Source organism: Catharus ustulatus, chromosome 16 (genome assembly GCF_009819885.2).
Source record: "Catharus ustulatus isolate bCatUst1 chromosome 16, bCatUst1.pri.v2, whole genome shotgun sequence".
NCBI lineage: Eukaryota > Metazoa > Chordata > Aves > Passeriformes > Turdidae > Catharus > Catharus ustulatus.
In genome coordinates this window covers 2,313,185-2,338,605 of record NC_046236.1, presented here as the reverse complement: position 1 = coordinate 2,338,605, position 25,421 = coordinate 2,313,185, and the positions used below count along the sequence as shown (strand labels likewise).

Below are 25,421 nucleotides of genomic sequence, written 5' to 3'. Positions count from 1 at the left end.
TTTCTTCCTCCATGGTCCCTAGACCCTGTCCTCCTCTCTGGTACTCCACTGCTGCCCTCCACGGTCCCTAAATCCCTGCCCTCGTCCATGGTCCCCAACCCCTTTGTCCTCCTCCATGCTCCTTCATGATCCTCAAATCCCTGCTTTCCTCCATGATTCCCAATCCTGGGCTCTCCTCTGTGGTCCCTGACCCCTGCCTTCTGTCATGGTGTCATCTGCTGAGGGACCAGGGAAGATCACACTGCCCTGAGGCACACAGCAAAGGAGTTGGGGTTCGCTTTGCCTCTTAGGCCTATGGCACAAGGAGACAGGTGTGAAAAGCAGCCAAATGACGCAGGCATGGCTGGCAGGTCCTGTGCAAGGGACAGAGGCCAAAGCTAGAGTGCAGGGAAGGAGAAGTTCCTACTTTGCTCCCTGCAGCTGCACTCCCCCAGCCACCCCAGTGCCGGTGCTCTCTCCCACAACAGGAGAAACAAAACAAGCATCTCCAGGGAGTGTGTTTGGAAAATATCAGGTTTTATTAGACAGGCTGATGTTCAAGCTGACAGTTTTATCCCAATGCACATGATCACAGGCATCTACAGGGCCTGTGGCCCAGCTCCCTCCCTCCCTCCCACAAAGCTCTTGGGCAAGATGTTCACCCCACAAATCCTGGGGGCGTTGGGGTTTCTCAACAGAATAAAAATGCCTCTGCCTCCCTGCTCCTCATTATTCCACACCTAAATTCCCAGAAGTCTCCTAAGAAAGCTCAGTGAGAACTGAGCTGGCAACTGCCATCCTCTTGGGACTGACAGCCACTTGGATCCGTGGGAGAGGCGGCATCTCAGTGGCAGCATGTCCCTGAGGCAGGACAGAGCTGGGTCAGTGTGTGTCACAGGGAGCAGGGAACAGACCACCAATGCCATGGCTTTGGAAAGAGAACCCAAACAACTTTATCAGGGGGAAAAGGGTTTTGGCTGTCATGGGGGAGCCCCATTCAGCACACAGGCACCGAGGCTTTGCACAGGGCATGCAGGTGCAGAGGAAGGGAGGAGAGGAGGCGATGAGGGCTGGAAAATACAGCAAGATAAAAGGAAACCAGAGAAAGGGTGAGGAGAATGATGAGAGTGGCCTGAGAGCAGAGTAACAGTGCCTTCAAGGTCAATACTCTTTGTGGGACAGGGGGCCTTTCCCTGGGTAAAGGGGCTTAATTGGGTAAAACCCTCATGGGCTTTAGGGGGACAGAGGAACAAGGAAAGAGATGGTGCAATACAGTGCTTGCAAACAGAAATGTTTAAAGGCCTTTGCTTTCTGTGACAGTGACACACAGTGTGACAGCAGGAACAGTGACAGCATCAGCCAGTTTCTGTTGGTGATTCTATTCCATTAGCTCTTAAGATCCATGCAGACCAGTCCAACAGAGGAGAGCGAACATCAGATGAAGAGGAAAACTGATGAGCAACGGGATCGTGGACAAGAAAGAAGGAACAACAGCGGAGGGGCAGCAGCACTGGGGCAGGTTTGAGACCTCATAGTACTCACAAGCACATCCCTTCTCTCCAGACTGCTCTGACTGCTGCTCTCTCTGACACTGCCTGCCCTCCCTTGCACTTCTGCTCCCTCTGCACTGCGGGCAAAATCCCTCTTCCTGAACCACGCCCTGCCCTGTGCTTGGATGCAGATTTCAGTCTTAGCTTCATTAGTTCAAATGTCAAGTCCTACCTTGAAGCAGAGACCAGGAGCATTCAAGTCCCTGCAGCAGCATCCCCTCAAACTCACCTGGACTCAAGGGGACCTCTTCATTGCAGTGTCTGGGGGACATGGACATCTCCCAGGCCTCCTGCCATAGTTGTTGCACATGTGGAAATGCCCTTCACACCCTCCCCCATCACAACACAGCCTTCCATTTCCAGCTTTCTCTTTCCCTCTTTCATTCCTTTTGCCTTTTTCTTGCTTTAGCCAGCATCTCCATGTTCTCTTGCTTCTGTTAAAATAAGTCCCTTTTCTCCAGAGATTTCCTGGAGACCAGCACTTGCTGTGGGTGTTTGGCAGGAGGAAGGACCTTCCACAGGTCCTTGGTGGGCTTGAAGGAGCAGGTTTTCCATCCAGGATAACATCTATCTCCTGTTTGGTTTGGGCTCAGCTTGGCAGAGAGCAATACTGTCCATGAGGGCCAAGTTTCACGGTCAGCTGTCCATGGGGAACCTCACCCTGCTCGGGTGCTTCCAAAGCAATTCTCCTTCAGGACTGAGCACCGATGCTCAGAGACAAGCCAACAAATGGCTAAAAAGGGAGGAGTTTGGAAAGCCCCAGAAACCTGCCTGGACTGTCCTGGCGAGGACAGATCAGCAGGTGGGCAAAAGGGATGTGACCTTTTTAAACTTCACAGCTAATGACCCCTCTTCCTGCCTCATTCCACAGCGCACAAAAACATGGAGGGCTGGCTGAGAAAAGAGCAACATGGACTTGAGCAAAGGCAAACTGCCAAACCCTCACCCTTGGAGCCCTGCTGGGCCACAGACAAGACGTGCTAGCGTGGGTTTTGAGGTTAATGACACACACAGACATGAAGTGCCTTCTTCTGTGCTGGTCCAGGGATGGTCACATCTCCTTGTGGGACCATCTGATTTGGGGTGCTAGCCCTCCTCCTTCAGCACAGTTCAGCCAGTTCTGGCTGTTCCTTTCCACCCCATTTCTTCCTCTGCCATGGACTTGCAAATCCCATCACGGCTGCCTGTCTGCAACTACAAACACCCCTGCAAATGGTCCTTCTTAAGTCAAACACCCACATGAAGGCTGCAGAAGATCAACTGAGCTGTCAAGTGAAAAAAGAACTCACCAGGTGACCTAGAGGTCTTGAAAACAAAACAAGACCAATATTTGCTGAGATTTGTAGCAGGTTTGTTCCTGAAAATAGCAGCTGGGACACGGCTCTCTTTCCTTGACCAGTGCTCCTGGTGATGCCTGGGTTAGTGTGTCACTGCTCTCCCCTGTGCTTTCATGCCGTGCCCTTGTTCTCACTCCCTCATGGCTTCAGGGATGCAGAGGTTGAAATTCCTCTTCATGCATTCTTGGCACCAGTGGAAAAGCAGCTGCAGTCCTGCCCATGCATTGCTCATACTTACAGCTTAAACATTGCCTTCTACTTGAAAGAACAAAGATAAAATGTCAGGAATTCACAGTTTTTATTCTCTTCCTTATGCCCACCCATCTTCCCCTGCCATCGGTGTTAGTGACTCAAAGTCCTCATGGTACTGTAGCCTTTGCCAGCGCGGCACTCAAAGGGTTAACAAACCACGGCTTCTTGGACAGATAAGACATAAGCTCATTCACCAGTAGGAACACGTGGACAGTTGGGTTGTGGATCACCTTAGGGCTTCCTGTAGCGATTCTTTGGGGTTTCGCCACAGCCAGTGACGTCACAGGAGAGGACGTTGGGCTTCTTGCCCAAGCCGATGCTTCCCAAGAGATCAGGAAGCTCACGGGTGATGGCCTTCTCAATCTTCTCTAGGAAACACCCTCCCATGTAGGAACACTGCTGAGATAGCAGCTTAAAACTGGTGATGGGGTTAATGCCAAAGAAGTCCTTGTAAGCCTCACGGTTGGGGAGGTCAAATTTGCTGACATTGGTCTTTGCCAGAATGGACTTAAAGATAAAGAACTTGTCAGGATCTTCCACAATGTCCCTGAATACCAGTTCTCCATCACTAAAGAAGGTCATTTTGTCCTTGTAGGTCTGTAGATAGCGATCGACCAGCAGGGCGTGGATGCGCACCCGGATGGCGTGCTGGCGGATGAAGGCAATCTTATTTTCCATCCTGTTCTCAATCACCTGATTGAGATCTTCCAGGAGCGATATCTCTTCTTTGAGGAACAGGTCTCTGTGGGTTTCTGGATTGTAGTCATGGGGCCAGAAGGAGCTAACATACACCCTGGGTGGCTCTGTGACGTTGATGAGAGGAGCCAAGCTCCAGAACAAGGCGCCATAGACTCTCATCAGCTCCTGGGTAGCCAGGCTGTCGGCTTTGTTCAGGATGATTCGGATCTGAGACTCGCGGCCCTTCAGCTGACGAAACAGCATCTCCAGCTCCAAGCCCACATCCAGCTTCGTGGGGTCAAAGACAACAAAGATGAGATCGGCTCTGTCAATGAACCACTGGCACACATCATTGAATGGGTAACCTTCAGGAGAGGAAAGAGGGAAATCCAATGCAGGATGAGTCCCCTCATCAAGGAATTGATAAACCATAACCCTGCTGTGCCTCAATCCCCATTTGGGTTGCATGGGTTATGAGGCACAGTGAACTTTCCCTGTAGCCTAGAACCTCTTTCTCACATGCTAAAAACATTTTGGAGCTTCTTGGCATGAAAAACCATCACTGGGTGTCTGGCCTGTGACTGCCTGTCTCTCTCACCCTTATCTCCAGAGCTTCCTCCTCCCTGATGACCACAGGTTCCTGCTGTTCCTGTGAGCAGATAACGAATCACAGGATCAGAGAACCATTATGGTTGGGAAAGTCCTCTAAGACCACTGAATCAACCATTCCCCCAGCACTGCCATGGCCACCAGTAAACCCATGTCCCCAAGTTCCGCATCCACACATCTTTTAAATCCCCCTGAGGGATAGTGACTCCACCATTGCCCTGGACAGCCTGTGTTGTGTCAAAACTCTTCTCCATTGTGCTTCAGCCACCTTGGTCACCTCAGATCATCATGGCATCTTTTCTGGGGTCCCTTAGACGAACCCAGTGAACCCCTACCTCTTTCTTGCTGCTTGCGGTTTTCAATGATGCCTGGCGTGTCCACGAAGGTGACTCGCTCCAGTAGTTTGTGGGGCACCTCAATGCCTATCAGCTTCTCCAAGAAGTTCTGCCCAAACTTCTCCAGGGGTGAGAAGGAGCGGGCGCTGTCAGCAGCCATCACGATCCCCTCGATGGTCTTCAGCTTGGGGCCATGCATGATGACAGTGAACTCAGAGGTGGTGGGTTCTGCCCCTGTGCAGCAATGAGAGGAGCAGCAGAGGCATGAAATCCGTGCCAGGCTATGGACACAACAGGGCTGGCCTGAGACTGGGAGCATTGGGAGCATTGCATGCTTCTCAAGAGATCAAGGGGCAAAGCAAGCAGCAGGAAGTTCCTGCCCAAACTTCTTGGGAAGATGTCAAGGGATTGTTTTCTGTGGGGACTGGTTTCTCTGGAAGTGGCCTGACTGCACAAAGTGTCATGGAGAACCATCTCCTGGGAGCCCTCATTACCACAGCACTGATCTGGCCATGGACATCTGCCCTTAGCTGTGAGATGACATCCATGGGAGCAGGGAGAATGGAAGGGGAATGCTTTTTCTCCTGGGAGGGTGAATTAGCTGGCTGCATGTGCAGAGGGGAGGGGAGAAGAAAAAGGTGAGCTCTCCTTTTAACATGACTGCCACTCATGGGGTTGGGAGCTGTGAGCCCTGTGCTGCAGAATGAGGATGTTGTGGGAGAGATGCTCTCCTCCACCCTTGGAAGGGTGGAAGGCTGAGATGGGGAACCTCTCCCTCCACATGGCACCAGAGCCAAGTGGCACGGAGCAGATCCCAACTTCCCTGCTGTAAGGAGGGATGGAAGACACACGGCCGGAAATTGCTGGCTGCACAGATGTGGAAATGCAGGTGCGGGCACCCCCCTGGCAAAGCAGTGAGTGGGGTACCTGTGTAGAGCTGGTAGGGAGTGTTGTCCAGCCCCAGGAGGTAGTTTATCATGGAGGATTTGCCGACGCTCCACGGTCCCAGGAATAGCACCATGGGCTTGGAAGTGATCTCCCCATCTGCGGAGAGGGGAAATAACAAGAGGAAGTGAAGGAACAATAGCTGTCGCCGCCGTGCGATTAACTCCGTGCTGTAACGAGCATCCCATGTGAGCGGTGCGGTGATGCTGCCGGGCAAACAGCCGCCCTTCGGGGGCCAGCAGCCATTGGCAGCCAAGGCAGCGCCCCGCCGGCTGCGGGAGCGGGACGGCCCCGTGCTCTGCGGCAGAGCCCACCTCCCTGCCTGACCTTCTCCAGGCTCAGCCCTTCTTAGGCTGCGGAGGACTGGAAGGTCTTTTAAGCGTTGTCTCGGTTTGTTTCTGGTTTAGCCGGGTGAGTTGGGGCTGGCTGCAGGGTGGGGGTGTTGTTTGAAGGCAGCAGCCGCCGCAAAGCACGGGACGTGCCGAGGGAGGAGGCCGTGCACAGCCGGGCCGGTGCGCAGGGAGCGGCCGAGGGTTGGGGAGCAGCGCTGCGCGCAGGGCTTGGTAAGCGCGGTGCGAGCCTCGAGCCAGCAGCCTGCCAGCCTTTCCACCATGCCCTCGCAGGGACCTACCCCCGGGCCGTGCCTCCCGACCCTCCAGCCGAGCAGGAGGTCACTGCCTGGGTGTGAGGCTCCAGCTGGATGTGGGGAGGGCAGACGGCCCCGCTTTGAGCTTGGGGAATGCAAGAGGAGAGTGAACTATAGTCCCCATCCTGCATTTTTCAAGTCACACGTTTTTTTTCCATGAGGATGGTGACCTGTCCCCATGCCATGCCATCAGTCCAGGAGCACAGACGTCCCTGGACACACGCAGCCAGCGCCCCTAGGAGCAATCCCTGCTCAAACAGGACTCATGCAATCAGCTTGTGCCCACACTGCTCGACCCCCCAGGTAGGCAGCCGGTGGAGCCAGAGGAGCCCAGGACCTAATGCCAGCTGTCAAGCTGTGCCCGGGACACATAGGAGCCTGTGAGTCCAAAACAGGACAAGAATAAACAGGACAAGAATGGAAGTAAAACTGGGTGAGTTCCCATTGGTGAAAACCAGTGCTCAGGGTGGGAGAGGGTCCATGCCATTGTTGCTAGGAGGAGTTCAGCCAGGGGATGGATGACACTAGAGGAGCTGGGAGCTGCTATCTCAGCTGGATCAGAATCTTCCCCCATGGCCCAAGGCAAGGAGATGCCCTGGGCAAGCTATGCTGCCCTCAGCACCTTCTCTTCATCCCCATGCCTAAGGCAGAACTATTTTCCATGAGGTAGCTGAGAGCCCCAGGTGCTCCATGGCTGCCAGCCATGCAGGAGCCAGCAGCTTTCCAGCAGGCCAGGGATCCATCTCCAAAGTGGGGGAAGCCACAAAGCCCCCATGGTGCTGAGCTCCTGCCCCAAGGGTGCTGGAGGGCACTGCATGGCAGCTTCACACTGAACCCATCTGGCCATGGGAGCAGGCACTGGGGAGAACATTCCAGCCTCCTCCTGCTGTATCTGCCCATCACAGGCTCACCATGTCACCTCTGGGGAAGGGAATGGGCTGGGGACATCACGAGGCACTGCTGCATCCATACAGCTCAGCCCTCCTTCACAAAGCAGGGCAGCACCTCTGAAGCAAGGGATGCATGGTTCTTCCTGCAGCCTGGCAGCTGCAGGAATCCAGCCTTGTCTTCTCACATGGGACCAAAACAAGTGTTGAAACCTTGGACTCTCATTACTAATCATTCCTCTGCCGCTCTGTCGCCGCTGCTCTGCTCTCTTGCCAGCTTTAATTAGGTTACTGATGGTTGTTATTATTCCCATTATCCCTGTGATGTTGTGCCAGAGGTTTGGGGTGGGTCCCTGAGTGCTCTTTCATAACACATTTCTGGCCAGGTGTGACTGTGTGAATGTGGGCACCTGTGAGCTCCGGCTCTGCTGCACATCCCCCTCTCTGCTCCACGGAGCCGAAGTGGGCAGCAGCGTGGGCAGCCCCCCTGCCTGGTCACCCACGGCCCCTCGAGCACCTCTCTACCCCCATGGGCTGTGTGCGCAGTGCCAGGCACTTGCAACTCTGCAGGAAGTGCAGCGCAGCTGCAAGGATGGGAGGCCAGGTATGGATTCCCTGCTGCTTGCCCAGAGGCTGGGAGAGAGGGAGCATCTCGCACCCGGGAGGGTGCTGGCCCGGTGTGTGTCCCTGCTATGTCCCCGTGCCATGTCTGTCAGCAGCAATTCGGGTCAGCTTGAGGGTCCGGAGAGCGGAAAAGAGCCGGAGCTCGGCGGCGGCCGGGCGGGGATGGCGGCAGCTCCATCACAGCGGCTCTCTCCAGCCACCCTGTGGCTGCTCGCTCTCAGCTCAAGCTCAGACGAGCCTCAAGCTCATCCCTCCGCAGAGCCTGGGTCTGCTTGGGCTGCTCAACTCTGGGCATAGGAGCAGTTTGGATGTCCAAGTAGTTTTATTTCCTAGAGCAGTGGCTTTCTGTGAGGTTTTTCCATGTGGCAGTACCAGACTGCCCTTGGATGGAAGAACTCCACTCGGGTGGAGAAGAGACAGCTCTGGGAATTTAGAATGCCTTCCAGTGACTAAAGGAGATCCAAGAGAGCTGGAGAGTGACTTTGTATGAGGGTCTGGAGTGACAAGGCACAGGAGAATGGCCTCACACTAAGAGAGGGCAGGGCTAGATGAGATTTAGGGAGAAACTTTCATGTGAGGGTGGGGAGGCCCTGGCACAGGGTGCCCAGAGAAGCTGTGGCTGCCCCTGGATCCCTGGAAGTGTCCAAGGCCAGGCTGAACAGGACCTGGAGCAACCTGGGAGAGTAGAAGTTGTCCCTGCCATGGCAGCAGGTGGAACTGGGTGGTCTTTAATGTCCTTTCCAACCTAAATCATTCCATGATTCTGTGATTAATCCTAAAGGGGGTTAATCCCTCCCTGAGGGGGGCCTTATCCCCCCATGTCCTCAAGCCCAGCAAATATGCGTGGTGTGGCCTCTTCCCCAAGAGCAAGTCTGTCCTGAGGATGCTGAGCAAAGCAGAGGAGCTCGTTCCTCTCCTGGTTTCAACTGTGCCACGGGCACCAAGGTCTTCTTTGTCCTCAAGCCACCCAGGAAGGCTGGAACACCTGGGGAGACTACCAGCATCCCCTAGACTTCTGTCCCACCCCTGTGCCACAAACACCACCGCCCATGTGCTCATGGCACAGATCCAGCAGTTCTCCGAGGGCAACCCTTGCTCCCAAAGCTTCCAACTCCATGAGTATCCTCACAACACGTGTGTCCACAGACAGAGGGACGAGTCCACGTGGCTGCAGATGTCCCGAGCCTCCCCCGTGTGCCCCCCCGTGCCTGCGCCCACCCCGGCAGCACGTGTGCGAGCGCCTGAACCCGAGATGAGATAAGACAGCTATGGGAATATGCTATAAATACCCACAGCCCTCTCCACTGCTGGCATGCTGGCACGGCAGGGAGCCAGTGGCTCTCCAGGCACCGGCAGGGCTCTGCTGTGGCCGTGTCCAAAGGAACCTGCTTTGGCAGGGTCTGGCAGCGTGGCCGTGGGGCAGGACAGGAGGGACAGAAGATGGGATTTCCCTGCAGGAGCATTGTTCTCGTGGCTAAACACCAGGCTAGGGGAAGGGCTGGGTGTTGGCTGGCATTTCTTGGACTCTCTCCCATCTCCTGATCCTCTGGGGGGACCTGGCAGCACACTCTGAGCAGGATAGGCAGGGAGAGGAGCCAGCTCGGGCTTCTGAGGGGGCTGAGGCTGCTGGGCAGGGGCCAGCCCGTGTTACTGGGACAGCTGCTGTGGGTGGACATTCAGGAAAGTTTCTGCACATAGGAGAGTGAAGGGTGAAAAGAGATCCCCTCTATAGGACAAGCTGTCAGCTGAGCTCCTCCAGTTCATACCATGGATGAGAGATCATCCTAAAGGTCCAACACATAAAATCATGGAATTGTGTAGGTTGGAAAAGCCTTCTAAGATCAACAGTTCTAAATGCTCCCACAGCATTACCAAGACCACCGCTAACTCATGTCCCCAAGTGCCATGTCCACAGGGCTTTTAATTCCCCTTGGGATTAGGGACTCCACCACTGTCCTGGGCAACTGTGCCAGGGCCTGACAGCCCTTTCTCTGAAGAAATTTTCCCAATATCCAATCCAAGCTTCCTCAGGTGAAACTTGAGGCCATTTCTTCTTGTCCTGTGCCTTGTTCCCTGGGAGCAGATCCTTTCCCTACCTGGCTTCACCCTCCTGTCAGGGAGTTGAGAATGAGAAGGTCCCCCCGAACCTCCTTCTCTCCAGACTGAGCCCCCATCTCGCTCAGCTGCTCTCATAGAAACGCCTACCAGAAACGCCTTGGAACCCTGGCCAGAGGAATATACTGCCTCTCAGTCTTAAACCAAGAGGTAAAGGTGTCAGAGCCTGGGCGAGGAGAGGATTGGAGGGAAGGACGGGCTGTCGGGACGCTGTCCCGTGGGGATGGAGGCTCCCGGCTCTGCTCCGTGCCGGGGCAGCGCGGCTGCGTTGGGCCAGGAGCCCGGGGAAGCCCGAGGCCGTGCAGAGCGGAGGCAGTGCCGGCAGCATGCAGGGACCAGGGGCGATACCAACCTGTGGCCGAGGAGCCCAGGGTGCGTCCGGGGTAAGCTGTTAGCGAGGGACACGGGGAGAGAGAAAAGGAACCGTGAGTCCAAGGAGGGATGCGACAGCCCGGGTGTGCTCCAGGACAAGGAGGGAACTGGTGGCCACGTTCCCAGCAGGAGACAAGGAGTTACAGCCTGGGAGTGACCTGCAGCTCCGAGGACAAGCACTGAACCCCTGTCTGCCTGCAGGGTGGGGATGTGGCCCGGGGTGCCCTGCATCCCAATCCCAGCTCTGCGGGGTTGTTGCCTTCCCTGGCATCACCCAGCAAGCACACAGAGCCCAACAAGCCGGGGTTAGACAGCCACCAACCCAGCAAATGTCCTGACAACCCCAGTGAAAGGGTCACCTGGACCCAGCCCTGTGGCTGGCGATGGCATCTGGGAGGTCATTCCTTACACTTGCTAATTAGCATATATCAGTAATTAGGGTTACCAGCATGCACCACAACCTGGTGTGACCTCACAGCAAGCTTCCCATGGCTGGACTGGGAGAATCCCTCACCCTCAGCTAGGGATAGTCCCTCCAAGCACAGGGTTGGACCCAGCCAGAGCATGTCTGCATCCACGTGGGATGGCAGAGCAGAGAGGCGGGAGGGTGGCAGGCAGGGAGAAGGAAATGGATCTGCCAGGCTTAAGCAGAGGGTGTGTGGGAGCTTATGAGATGCACCCTGAGAATTGATGGTGACAGCCACAGCTCCCACAGCACTTCTCAGGAGTTTTCACATGTTGTGGGGAGCAGAGATATTCTTTGGATTGCACTGCAGTGAACAGAGCTGATGGGAAGGGAGACAAAATGGAAGGCTGCCACGTAATGGAGGGGCCAGGGTGCTTGCCACGGCACCCCTCTATATTGGTTTACACCTCCAAAGGTCACACATATTCCATGACAGGCCTGCCCCAAAGCTCTCCCAGCTGTCCTGCTCCTCCCAGCCAGCTGAGCTGGCAGCTCTGTGCCCTCCAGCCACCATGGAGAGGGGGCACAGGGGGGGATCTGGGAGCATCTCCCAGCCTGCAGGGACACCACTGATGGAATGAACTTGCTGGGGACAGGGGCACTGTGCAGGGCAAGTGTTGAGAAGGCTCCCTGAGCTCCACTGTCCTCACCTGCCCTGCAATGTCAAGAGGGCTCCCTGAGCCAACCCTGTAACTAATGTGCAGGTTTCTCTGATTACACTGCTAATGAGGGACTGGGAAAAGCTGGATCAGGCAAACTGCTGAGCTGTAGGTTTCCAGATAGGGTTGTGTGTGCCAGGGTGTGGCTAGGTTGTCAGAGATCATTCAACAAGTTTGGTGTCCGTAGAAATTTTTTGGAGGGGAGTATGGCTAGGGTGTCTGTCTCTGAGACAAAGACTGGAGGCTGTGCAGCATCCCTGTGCCCTTCCTGGGAGCCAGCAGGGGACTGTGGGTTACCAACTCTGGGGTCACAGCACCGTGAGGGTGCCCTGTAGGACACAGTGGGGTGTGCTGGGGACTGTCAGCCTGCAGGGGGGCTGCTCCTCACAGTGAGCTGGAACAGGCCATGGGGTGTTGAGTGAGGCCAGGAGGAACACCAGGACTGGTTGTCCAAGGTGAGTCCTGCTCAGGAGATAGGTTTGAGAGAAGCTGGGAAAACACCAAGGCTAATGGTTGTTTCCTCAGGAGCTGAGACAGAGGAAGCCAGCAGGAGCCTGGGGAACACTTAAACACTTGGTTCCTCCCAGAAAGGGAGCAGAGAGGTGGCTGCTTGGGCATGGGATGGATTAAGGGTGGGGTAGGGTAGGACAGGGCATCCTGAGGACTGGAAACTGAGGCTGAGGGCTGCATCCTCTGGCTGTGAACAGCAAAGTGGAGGTTTGAGCCCACCAGCTGCTCCTTTAACACCAAACATCCTCCTAAACTGTATCCCAAGCTGAGTTGACAGCAAACATCACCAATACAGACCAGGGCAGCTTGAAAGGAAGTTGGGGTAGTTGCCAGGGGACAGGCCAGCAGCCATGGGGTGACAATCAGGACATGCTGTTGTGACCCTCAGTTACCCTCCCACAGGGTAACTCCCCTGTGCTCCCCACTGGCTCTACACTGGAGATGGCCTGCCTGGGTAGGGAGATGTCCAAGCCTGCTTATAGAATGTTTGACCTAGACTTAAGTGTTGCAGCAGAGGATGCCAGGAAAGCAGGAGTTCTGCTCCACAGGGATGTGCCCCAGTAAGTTGCCCAGCTGAGTGCGGGGCCTGTGTGCTGGTGGAGCAAGGCCAGCTGCAAAAGAAGGATCTGTGGGGAAGGTGTATCCTGGTCCTGCCTCACCAGGAAGGAGGGCATGGCTCCAGAAGTGTGGGCATGGATACCTGGGGAGGCAAGCAGAGCTACAGGACAAGGCAGCAGGGACTCCCCTGGATACTCAGGAGACATTCTGGCCCTAACTCCTGTGCTTGAATAGATACTCAGAGGAGAATTACTCCAGTGACCAAGGAAGTCAGACTTGGGTTTAAGCCATCTGTGCTTGGAAAATGGGGCTGCTTGTGTTTCTTGGGTCACAAGAACTTCCTGGATCTTGTGAGCATCGTGGGACACAGCTGCACTTTCCTCTTCTGGAGGGACACATGTGTGACTTGGCTCAGCCCACACCATGCCAGGGGCCACGGGGACCTGCTCACCCCATCCAACGTGTCTGAGATTGCCAAGGGCTGGAAGCTGCAACTCTCAGGATGAGTGAAGGCTGTGGAGCTTGAGGAATACCCTGCCCACATGGCTGTGTCCTCTACTCAGCAGGAAGGATGCCAGCTCCAGCCACCCCCAGGAAGCTCATCCCCAGCCTTGAGAGGTCCTGAGTTTCCTTGCCAAGCCAGTTTCATTGGGCCATGATCTCTGCTTGGCAGGGGTACAGGGCATTGATGCTGAGCAGGTGGGAGACCCGAGGCAGGCAGGGCTCAATGCTCAGCCCACACAGATGGCCCTGACAGCAGATGGGCTGAGGCAGAGGCAGGAATTCCTGCTGCTTGGTTCACTAGGGCATGGCCTCTAAGCCCAGTGTGTTCACGGGCTCCCTGGGAAGCTGCAAAGGAAGACACACTATCCAAGGCTGTCCATGATGTGCTCTCTGGGCTGCTGTCTGCATCCCAAGGACCTGGTGGTGCTGCAGACCCCAGTGCCCGTGGCATTACCTGTGATCTCGTGCTGCCTCAGCTCGTTGTATCTGTAGGAGTGTTCCAGGGGCTTGATGGAGGAGTGGTAGATCTTCCTCAGCCGCTGCAATACTCCTGGGGGGAAAGCATGTGGGCAAGTGAGAGGCAAACCCCACCAGGCTGGGGGAGACCCTCCTGGGACCATTCCCTGCAGGTCCTGAGGATGGCCCAGCCATGGATCAAGGGACTTGGCTTACAGCTGAAATCTTGGCCAAACTGATCTGAGTCACACGTTTTGCCCAGGTGAGCTGTGGTTACCCCATCCCTGGAAGTGTCCAAGGCCAGGTTGGACAGAGCTTGGAGCAACATGCTTTATGGAAGTGTCCTGCTCATGGGAGAGGGGTGGGGTGAGATGGTCCTCACCATCTCTCCCAACCCAAGCTGTTCTAGGATTTTGATGCCTCTCCCCTGTTAATCTTTCCCACTGGGCACTGTCCCCATCTGTTCCCAGCAGCTGATGGGAGGAGCATCCTTCCTAAGTGCTGTTTAGCACTCAACACCCACGATCCCAAAAAGCCCTCCACCATCATGCCAGGAGTCCCTGGCATGGCCCCTGAACTGCTTGCTAGAAAAAAAGGAGGAGCTTTTTCCACAGTATCTCATATCACTGCCTTTCCAGCCCAAACTGCCAGTGGGGCCAGCAGAAGCAAACCTTAGGGTAGCAAAACCTAATATATAATTTGAACATAAATCCCAACCCTTTGTTACAAGTTGCTCCAGGTTTCTTTGATCAGGGATATGCCTGATTCATCATCTGCATCTTCCAGCCTCTATACCCTCCTAATTCTTGTATGCCTTCAGGGGTGTCCTTAAAATACCTAAAATATGTTAACCCAAGAGCAGCCAAAGGGCTGTTATTGAAGTTCTGGCATTACTAGACCTGCAAGAAGCAAGGTTAAAATCAGAGCCCAAGAGAAGGAAAATCCTGGTCTTAGTGCAAGACATGCATGGCCTCCTCACCTGAGACATCATCGGCAGGTTTTTCCTCATTCAGCTTGAGGGTGTTTTCCAAGTGGGACCGGTCGCGCTTGGTCGGCTCGCTGGCATCTTCAACCTCTTCTGGAGGAGAAAACAAGGAGACCTGTTACTGCTGGAGAGGGGACCCCACACAGGAGCTCACACAAGCAACTGCCAGGGAGAGGGCATGGGGAGCACACACATCCCAAGCCTGCGGGCGCGCCATGCCCACGGCAGCCGCTGTCACCCTTGGCATGCCACGTGCTTTCCCTTGAGCACAGGCTCCTGGAGGCTGCCAGGGCTGTGGCTGCTGGGGGAAGCGTCACGGGCAACTGCTTGGCTCCGAGGAGGGGCTGGCTGCTCGTGGGGAATGCTAAGGATGTGCCTGGAAGGGGCTCCCAGGGTTGGGATGTAGCACGAGCACACGTGGCAGCTGCTGCCCAACGGGGCCCTGGTGCTTCCCCCAGCAGCTGCGGCTCCATAGGGCTCAGCCTCTGGTGCAGGCTTTGAGCTGCCGCCTCTCTGTCTGCCCACTCCCCCAAAAAACTGCACACTGAGCTGGAGACGTGGGTGCCGAGGCTGGGGCTGCCTCCAGCTCTGGGGACAGGCCAGCCTGGCCCATCCTGGCTGCCCCACCTTTGCCAGTGGCTGTTCCCTCCCAGTTCTCCCACCTCTGTCTCCATCTTCCCCTGGAGCCCTCTGCACAGCGCCCTGTCCCTCATGGCTCCGTGCCAGGTGTGGGGAGCATGAGGCAGCCACCTCCACTGGGGAAGGCACCCCAGTGTCCCCAAAACTGGGAGACAGAAGTGTCCTTGCCATGGAGGTGCTGACACACCAGGAGCTTCCAATAGTTTTTTGATATGGGGAGCTGGGTTGGGCTTTAGCAGGGGTTTGGGGACAGGTCTGGGGACGGCAGGCTCAAGCAGGGCACCACTAAGCCCTGAGACTGTGTTGAGCATCTGCTGAGTGTTGGGCTGAGGAAGACCTTTTGACTTGCCAAGTGAAGACACAGAGACCAAACTGGGTTTGCCTTCTGGGAAAAATGGGAGGCTTTTTGAACTGGGACGTTACAGATGAAAACAACAAAAATACTAATCTGGGTCCGAAGGTCACTGCCCAACCTGTGGGCCAAAGTCTACAAATATTTCTAGGAAATCATGGTGGGGCACATCCCTTTCCCCTAGTTAGCCTTTCACTGATTGAGCAGGACTGGTGCCTCAGCAGCTCATGATTAGTTCTTCACACCTTCCCTACAAGCCAAGAACTGGTGGAGAGGAGCCCCAGCATCCTTGGAGCATCCTGCCCCTGCGCAAGCCGAGTGCCCGGAGGACTCTGTGGGTGGTGAATAAAGAGTCTTTAAGAGATCTGCGAGTGCTGAAAGGGGCCTGGAGGTTAAAAATTGTATCCATGTCCACATCCCTGAGAAGAAATCATGGACTTGGAGTGGAGAGAGGGGAGCATGAGTCAGTTTTGGAAGCACTGCAATGAGTGCCCTGACAGGCATCCTGCTGCCTTGCTGCCCCGGCTGAGCGCGGTTAGGGGCGGGCAGGGAAGCACAAGCGTTAGGAGAGGGCCATGCACTAGACGAGGTTTAATGTGCCAAGCTCAGCTCCACCGGGTTGATGGGAGGTCACTCTCGCTGCTACAGCACACCCACAAGAAAAGACTCCAACCTATCTGGCTGTGCCAGGGCTCAGCTGCAGCTGGGGAGGTGCTGGGGACCTCTGTTCCTGCCAGTGGGATCTTGTCTGCAGGGGGATCTGCTGCTGCTGGGGGATTTTTCACCACTGCAGGAGGGTCTTCTGCTGCTGGAGGGTCTTCCACTGCTGTTGGTGGGTCTTCTGCTACTGGCAGGTCTTCTTTTGCTGGTGGATCTTCCACCATTGGTGGCTTTTCCACTGCTGCTGGTGGGTCTTCTGCTGCATCCCCACAGGGTGGGTGATGGCAGCTGGCAGTGCCATCCCTGGCTTCTCCTGTGCCAGCAGCTACTGGTTTGCTGTGGCTCTTTTTGTTGGAAGTGCCAGCTGCTTCCTTGTCATTCTCTTCAGCTTCATCCTCTGGCTTGTCACCATCTTCATCAGACTCTTCCTCCTCCTTAGATTCTTCAGACTTTTCCTCACCTCCATCTACCTCAGACTCCCCATGTTCACCTTCCTCAGACTCTTCTTGCTCGTCATCTTCCTCTGAGCTCTGCTCATCCCTTTCCTCCTCTCCCTCAGGAGCAGATGCTGCTCCTGGCTCCTCTGTTTGCTCTTCCTCCTCAGAGCCTCCTTTCTCTGTATTGGGCTCCTCATCCTCCAGGGTGTCTTGTGTGCCAGGCCCATGGTTCCCTCCACGATGAGCTGCCATGAAATCCTCCCCTGAGCTCTGTTCTTCCTGGCCCTGGTCCTTGCTGCTCTCCTCTGTCTGCCCATCCCCAGGCCCCAGGCTCCCTCTCGGGCCACCCGCTGGCTCCTTCTCCCCCTCTCCACGTCCCTCCTTGGTGACACCGGGCAGGGAGGCACTGGCAGTGCCACTGTCTTGCTCCTCCTCAGGGCTGCCATCGGCCTTCTCCTCCAGCCGGGGCTCCGTGGCTGGCGGGGGGCTCTCGGCAGCACCATCGCCATGGCCCGTGCCGGGGGCGCGCGGCTCTAAACATGAGAACAGCTCAGTCAGTCCCACCCGTGCTGGCCACCAGGGCACCTGCCAGGGCTCTGAGGGACGAGTTGTGGCTGGTACCAAGAGGTTTAAACTCTTCCCTAAGCCTTCTGCAGCTCAATTTTCTGTCCCTGTCGCAAGAAGTTGGGTACAAAGAGGTGTTTGTGGGGGCTGAAGCAGAGCTGGCAGGGGCTCCATGGCTCCACCAGCCCCTGGCTGCCTGGCACTGGGGCTGCTCCCCTCCCCAAAGCACTGCAGGAAGGCGGCAAAGCTGCCCTAAAAACAGGGAAAGGAGTAAAAATGGCAAATTTTGAGGGACTGTGGGCACTTGGCAGGTTAAAAGGGTCCTTCCCCAGCCCTGACTCGAGAGAGCATCACACCAGCCAAGGTGGGTGGTGAAGTGAGGGGGTGGAGGAGGAAGGGGCTTCCTGGGAGTTGCCCAGTGTGGGATTCTGCCTTCCACAGGCAGGGCCTGACCCTGGCCACAGGGCTTAGGAGCTATTTATTATGAGTGTCCCTTCACTAGGAAAGCATGTGCCATGCCGTGCGGCTGCTGGGGACACAATGAGTGTGTTCTGTGGCCCAGGAGAATCCATCCGTATTTTCCATAGGCTGCAACTGCAATTTAACATCAGTCAGCGGGTGACAAAAATAAAAGATCACGGCTATACTGTCTCTGTTACAAACAGTTGCTGCTAGTCTAAATAATCCCCCCAAACGTCTCATGCCAGGGGAACGTTTCAGAGGAAAATAATTCCTTTGTACTCCAGCTGGCAAGCAGATGCCAAACAGGAAAAAAGGCCACCTCCACCCAGGCTGCAGGAGGAGAGGGGGCAAGGCCAGTCCTCTGCCCTGGCTCCTGTGCAGGAGCCACAGGACTGTGTCCAGCAGGACCTTGGCAAAGCTGGAGCTCAGAGGGCTTGGCCACAGGGCCCGTGGTGGCCAAGCACAGGAGGAGCTGGGCTGGGGTCAGCGTGGTGCCAGCCCCAGACCCTCAGCCCAGTTTGCTGTGTCCGGAGATGCCAGGGGGGTGTTTTTATGTCCCTGGGGCTGGTGAGGCTGTGAGCTAGGACCAGGTCACACAGGGACCATGTGTGCCATACCAGCAGCAGGCACTGGGAAGGACAGGCTGCCCCCCAGCCCGCCCTTGTTCCCAGTGGCTCTTGGTTCCCTGGCACAGCAGAGCTGCAGCCGCTGCCACAGCCCCTCACCCTGCCCAGAGCAGATGCACAGGTCACCCTTGCTCTGCCCTCGCTGTCCTCTGCTGGCACACAGTTCACAGCTGCCTCCAGGCACCCAGTTCACCTCCCACAGGGAGAGACATAGTAGTGGACAGCTCCCACCTGTCTCCCTTCCGCCCTGGTCCCTCAGGTCACCTTCCTGCAACACCCCTGGGACCATGAAGGAACCTCTTGAATGGGAGTATCTATATTTGACATGCAAAGCCCCAGTGGCTGGGGCCAGCATGGCCCTGCCTGACCCTGGTGGCCGGGGAAACAGCCTGAGTCAATAGAGGGTCCCCTCAGCTGATGGGAACAGGGTTATTCTCATTTTGGCCCAAAAACAGCTGGTGACCTGGAGAGCTGGTAGAGGAGTGAGGGTCAAAGCAAAGGAGAAGGTCAGGACCAGGCAGAGGAGACCCTGAGAGTCCTCAGGGCTTTGTCTGGGGCCTGTGTGCCCCCTGGGACCCAGAGGGGCCATCACCCACCATGGCCAGGCACAGCAGACACGCCAGTGCCCACCACGAGCCATCCCTCGAGGAAAAAGGGAAATATCCCCCAGGCACTCAGATGGGGATGTCCCTGCCGGCGTGCTGGTCACGGGCTTTGTTTCCTGGGACCTTCAAAGTCTGACATAAAGTCCCTGTCCCCTCTCCACCTCCTTCTCCCTGTTTCCCCTACATGGTCTCCCGATCCATTCTGAATTGTGCTGACCTGCACATGGCCGGCCGATGAGTGCAAAATGGGCCGAAGGTTACGGGCTTAACACCCTCCGGAGGCTAAAAATACGGCACGGCAACTGTACGGGGATGGGGAGGAGCAGCCCCGGCGAGGCCCCCTGGCCCCAGCCCCTCGCCCCGCTGCCAGCCAAGGGTGACGTCCCCACCTGGGGCCCCCGTGGGCTCCGGGAGGGGACAGCCACGGTGTAAAGTGACACCGGGGCTCCCCGTGTTCACACCTTGCATTGTGCCAAGCAGATGGGTGGGGGTGGCATCGGAGAGGAGACCTCGCCCTTTTCCCCTCGGGGACTTTACCTCCCTGCGGGTCCCTGGCTTGCATTGCCCCTGCCACCCCTTTCTCATGCTGGGACTTTTATGAGCTGCCGGGACACTTTTTCGGGTGGTGACAGCGGTGATGGAGACCCCACGGCGCGGTTCGGGGTGCCGCAGGATACCGTGGCTGGTTTGGGAAGGAGGGGCATGGCTGAACATCGCGGTGTCCCCTCCATCCCTGCGCGGCTCCGAACAGAACAGCGACGAGCTGACGGCAAAGCGGGTCCTCCAGGAGCACGGTGAGAAGGGACAGATGGGCACAGGTGGCCCTGGAGGGACACTCTCCCCCTCCAGCAGAAATCGGAGCCCTGAACGCGGGGCCGGCGATGGCAGGGCTGCGGGGATGGCTTTTCACACGCCCCCTTCCCCTGCCCAGATCCCAATCCCCACTTCCCTGGGGTATTATCCACTGGCTCCTGCAAGTCCTGCGCTCCCCGTGTCCTCCTGGGGGCGGGTCTTGGCAGGACCTTGTATCCCAAATATCCAGCCCTGCCTTTATTCTGGCAAACCCTTTAAAATCTCATTGAAACTGTCTAGACACAAAGAAGCTGTCAGGGAGCTCCTGGGATTTTCCAGCTGAACTTGCTACAGACCCCATCTTTCCTGTGAGACCCCTTTTCATGGTGATATCCCTTCCCTCCAGGCTCTCTGGGGCCCCCATGGTGCTCGTGGCCCTGCCAGCCCAGGACCCAGAGCAGGGGGGAGTTCCAGCTCCAGGGTGGGGTCAGCTGGGCCAGCACATTCAGAGGGAAGTGTCCCATGAGGGTTCAAGCAGCTCAGAGGACACAAGCACAAGGATGGGGCTGAGGATGGGGTTAGCTCTCCAGACCCTTGTGCACCCCAAAACCCAGGATGCCCAGACAATCATCATGTCCCAGAAGCTTCATGATCCCAAAACTCCAGCATAAAGCAAATATTTTCCTGGTTTTCAATGTGGAGGCAGATCTAGGAAACAGTTTTGTCAAACTAACTTGACGTCATTTGTACAGAAAATCTTAAGCTTAGTTAAAAAAAGTTATGAAGTGATTTGATTTCTATAAATGGTTGGATAGAACCATATGATATTTTTATTAAATATGGTAAAGAAACCTCACCAGGATCTACCAAAGGGATTAAAACTAGGCTTGGAGTTTTCTAAATAGAGATGAAAATAGAGAATCAGTGCTGCAGGGTGTTTCTTCCACTGTCTCCGCAGCCTTAAGGTCTGTAAGGAACCCTGAACCCTGACTTGTAGAAGACATGAAGATGAGGAAGGTGGGAGATGAAGCACTTGCTGCTTCCTGGCTGAGGAGGTCTGGGTCCATTGGTGAGCAGATGGCCAGGAAACGTCAGGTATTTTGGCACAGGCAGATGTCACACTGTACATCGAGGAACATCCACTTGTGGTGTCCCTTGCAGCTTGGGGGAATGCTGGGGGACCCAAGGGACATGCTGAGGTATGGCTGGGGTTGGAAGAGCCCCTTCTCCTAGAGCAAGGATGTCCAAGAGGTCCCACTGTTCCTTCCCCTGGCCTCCAGCCATGGGATTCACCAACCCATCCCAGGGATGTCCCCTGAGAGATGTCCTCTGTTCATTCAGAGCAAGACTTCCTGGCTCCCTGTCCCTCCTTGGGTCATCCCAAGCATTCCTGTCACCCAGTCACCCCTTGGACTTGCCAGCCTGGATTCTAATGCTTTGTGTCCCACAAAATCCTCAAATCCATGAGAATGTCAGGGCAGACCCTGCCTGGCTATGCTGAGCAGGGGGACCCAGCCCTGGGGTCTGACCTGGCAGCACTGGGGCCACCAGCACAGGGACAGGGCCAGTTCCATGGCCTTTTCCACAGTGTACCCAGGGCTGTGGGACCCTGAGGGTCAAGCCACATGCCCAGCTGGCACTGGGGTCATGCTGCCACTGCCAGCCCCCCATCCTGCCTGTCCAGAGCCTCTCCTGCCCCTCCTGCAGCCCCCACAGGCACAGGAGCTCATGGCTCCCTCCAGCTGTCACTTACAAGGGAAATGTCCCTGAGGGCTGGAAATAGCTCAGTGGAGCCCTGCACAGCCCCAGGGCTGCTGCTATTCCTGCAGACCTCAGGGAACAAGCAATTCCAGAAGCAATCTGGTCACCCCGACCCAATTGCCAGGCTGGGATTTCACCAGCTGGGTGAGTGGGACACAGTGGGAACATGGCAAGAGTGTTGTCCTTGGGCATGGCACAGCCCTCCCAGCCTGGTGCCACCCCACAGAGACCTGTTGGTACCAGGGCCATGCACAAGCAAGGTCTCCTGCCCTTCCTGCCCAGCTGGATGTCACCTACAAACACAAGGATGGCTGATGGAGAGGGTGTCACAGCAGAGCCAACCTGCACAGCATCTTGCTTTGCTCAGCCAACACCTTGGGGGAAGCAAGGGCACCCACAGGGACCAGGGTCTCCTTGGGGTGAGGCACCAGGGGTGTGACAGGGATGTAGGTGGCACAAGCACCCAAGGCACCTGAGGCACCCCAAGCCCCTTGTCTCACACGCACCCAGGGGCAGTGGTGCCCGTGGCTGTGCTGGTGCTGGAGGGTGGAACAAGTCCAGTGAGGTGTCACTGGGACACAGAGGTCCCCACCTCTGAGGAGGCTGTTTCTGTGGTGGCCATTGGCCCGGAATGGTCAGGATGGGATGTCCCCATGGCTGTGCTGTGCCCAGGGCCCTGAGCCCACATGAGGTGTCACAGTCCCACACCCAAGATGTTCTGAGCTGGGAGATGGAGCCCACCCTAAAGTGACACATTCCAAGGTGACACATTCCAAGGTGACACATCCCGGGTGATGGGGAACACCCCAAGATGCTCCCAGAACATGGTGATGGAGCTCATCCTGCTGTGACACCTTCCAGGAGGAGGCAGGATGAGGACTCCCAGAAGCTGAGGCTGGCACAGACCCCTCCTGCTGTCACCAGGAAGGGTCTGTGCCAGCCCTGCAGTGCCTTGCAGCAGGACACCACTGTGCCAGGGCTTTCCCCAAGTCCTCTCTCAGCTCAGAGGCGGTGAGGGCATGGCCTGGAATTGCCCTCCCACTCAAACCATGATGGCTGCAGGACCAAAGGATCCCCAGGGCAAAGCTGCTGAGCACAGTGTTTGGGCACTGCCCTGCCAGCATCCCCATGGCCCACTGCTGGTGGCCACAGGGGTCACCCAGCCTGGGAGGGATGACTGGGCTCTGCCTGAGCGGTGAGTTGTGTTCCCCTGGGCAGGAGTAGATGGAGCATTGAGCGAGTGCCTTCACCATGAGCCACTGCCCCATGGTGGGTGCTGGTCCCTGCCAGGCTCCTGGGAGGAGCTTTGCCAACCCCAGCCATGTATGCAATGAGCTGCCTTGGAGGGGGCTCTAAGAGCACGGGCATAAAGAAATTCCCATCCCCAGCCTCTGGGAATGGTGGCAGGGTCCTGGCAGCCCCAGGTGCCACTAAACCCAAAGCACCACACCTTGCCATGATGTTCCAATGAAGCCCCTGGTTCTCCACTGGACTTTGACCCCTTCTCCTCCCATGGGCACCTGCAGCCCCACAGGCAGCCCTGTGGGATCCCCACAGCCCCACAGGCACCAACAGGGGTTGAATGGGAAGACATGTCTCAAAAATGGAAAAAACACCCTCTCCAAGCCTCTTCCTACACCCTAAAGGAGCCAGGTCTGAGAGTTCAGCTTGGTGCCAAAGGAAAAGCAAAACTCATCCTGCAAATTTCATTGGTCTTGGAGGAGTAGAGGCATGAGCAGGAGTCATGCCACTGCTTAGAGCTTTTTTGGAAACCTACTGGGGTGAAATATGTGACCCTCAATAACAGGTGGGGATCCCTCAGAGCTGGTCCTGGGGCTGCCAGACCCCCATGTGCCTCCTGGCCCCAGAACCTCCTCTGAGCTGGGGGATCCTGGTGCCGTGCCATGCCAGCCTCGGCCAAACCAAGACTGCTGGTCATCCACCACGGAAACGAGCTCCTGATGTCCCACAAGGCCACCAGCCCCGCTCGGAGTGGCACCAGCCACCAGATGCCCACAGAACACCTTCCCAAACCCCTGCACAGCCTCCACCCGCAGCCCCACGGAGGTCACCCCACCTCTGTCGCGGTGTGTCGCCGGCCCCCAAACCCATTCATTGCGGAGAATGGCCCAAGATGCCCTTAAAAGGCCAAAACTCGGCGGGGCCGGGGGTGCCGGGGCTGGCAGGCGGCAGCTGCGGTGCCCGCGCGGGGCCGCGGCGGCGCGGGCCGGGGGGGGCCGGCCCGCAGTGTCCCCTTACACGGCTGTTTCCAAACTTAGCCGCCCCCCTCCCGGCTGCGCGGCCGCCGGAGCCCGGCCAGGCAGAGAACCAGCCCGAATTAACTCAAGGGCAAGCAAGGGTACCAGCGATGCCGCCTCGCCGCGCTGCCCCGGGGACACCCGACCGGCAGCGGGCTGCGAAGTGGGGATGGGACAGCTCGGGGAAGGGGATCCGGGGTCTTCAGAGATGCCCAGCACTCTGACACCCCCCACCTCGGTCCCTCCAGTCCAAAATCAAGCCACCACGGCAGGCACAGGTGACACTGCCCTAAGGCATGTCAGCGGCAGCACGGCCCCTGTGCCCAACGTGACTCTGGAAGAGGGACCCCAATCTGCACCTCCCGCCATCCCTCCCCTCCCGTCCACAACCCCCCAACACCATTTTGGGGTGACTCTGCAGCCTTGGAAAAGCTGCTGGGGAGCCCAGACCGCTGTACCCCTGCCACCCTGTCCTGCTCTAGGGCTGGGCTCACTGGGCGCCCCAGAGCCTTTCCTGCACTCAGTCCCACAGGCACCCACAACCCTATCTGCAACCCTGCAGGGCCCCCACAGACACCCACAGGTACCTGCAGCCTCAGAGTCCCAAAGGTGCTCGCAGCTCCACGGGCACACCCACCCAACAGGCAGCTCCTCTAGGTACCCACAGCCCCACAGGCACCTACTGCCCCACGGACATCCTCGGCCCCACGGACACCTGCAGCCCTACAGGGATCCCACAGCCCTTTGAAGTTGCCACAGACCTGTAGGAACCCCCAGCCCCACAGGAACCTGCAACCCCGTGGGGATCCCCAGTCCCGTGGGGACCCCCAGTCCCGCGGGAATCTGCCAGCCCCGTGGGGTTACCACAATCCCACGGGCACCCCTAGCCCCATGGGGACCCCATAAACCTGGGCACTCCCTGCCCCAGGGGCACCCCCAGCCCCAGGGGCACCCGCAGTCCTGCAGAGTTCCCACAGCCCCAAGGGCACCCCCAGCCCCATGGGGACACCACAGCCCTGCCAGCAGCCACAGCCCTCGGGCACCCCCAGTCCCCCGGGGTGCCCCCAGCCCCGGGGAGCCCCAGCCCGGCCGTACCTGCGGTGCCGAGGAGCAGGAGCGAGGCCACGCAGCAGCAGAGCAGGTTGAGACCCTTCATGGTGGCTGCCAGGAGCTCCCTGCCGCTCGCTGCCTCTATTTATACGGCGTCGGCGCGGGGCCGGGCAGGGCAGGGCCGGCAGCTGCCCGCACAGATGCTGCTGCCGCTGCCGCTCTTCCGCTCCCAGGGGCCCTGGGGATGGGGACAGAGATGGGACACAGCGGCAGCGCTGGGAACGGCTCGTGTCAGGGATGTGAGGGCACCTGTAGGCATGGGGACCCTGGGCTGGCACTGCTCAGGCGGAGCCACAGTCCCCAGCGCAGCAATAGCAGAAATAGGGGCCTCTCTTCCTTTATTCGAGTAAATTCCTGCAGGGCTCCTCTGGACGCTGTGCCCAGAATCCTGCTGGTGTGGGGTAGCAGGGCTCCTCGGGCTGCCTCAGCTTCTGCAGCTCCTTTTGGGCTGGAGCAGGGTTTTCTGGAGAGGGAAGCCACACTGCCGTGTCCTCATCCGTCCCCGAAGGTGGATGTCCCCAGGCATCGTGTCCTTGGCTGATCTGATGCCCTCTCCAGCCACCACAGGTCACCAACTTCAGGCAGTGCCGTACACCCCAAAGGAAACAGGCCATGCTCCTTCCCCCCGATGGTGTCCCCACTGGCACTGCACTGGCAGTGTGGCACAGGGCACAATGTCACCAGCACC

At 57.3% G+C, this 25,421-nt stretch overlaps 1 protein-coding gene across 3 annotated transcripts; it reads right to left on the bottom strand.

Moving 5' to 3' along the window:
* Window positions 1–623: 623 nt before the first annotated feature.
* Window positions 624–24,884, bottom strand: SRL (sarcalumenin). 3 transcript variants are annotated; one of them, XM_033074571.1, is made up of 7 exons: window positions 24,719–24,884; window positions 14,462–14,560; window positions 13,481–13,576; window positions 10,310–10,345; window positions 5,668–5,784; window positions 4,741–4,974; window positions 624–4,161 (listed from the first exon to the last, which is right to left on the bottom strand). In XM_033074571.1, exons 1-7 carry the CDS (start codon window positions 24,777–24,779, stop codon window positions 3,350–3,352), a joined length of 1,455 nt encoding a protein of 484 aa, XP_032930462.1. In that variant the 5' UTR covers window positions 24,780–24,884; the 3' UTR covers window positions 624–3,349. The 3 variants fall into 3 exon arrangements, with proteins under 3 accessions (XP_032930462.1, XP_032930463.1, XP_032930464.1); XM_033074572.1 differs by having other exon boundaries at window positions 14,462–14,557; XM_033074573.1 differs by lacking the exon at window positions 10,310–10,345.
* Window positions 24,885–25,421: the final 537 nt, after the last annotated feature.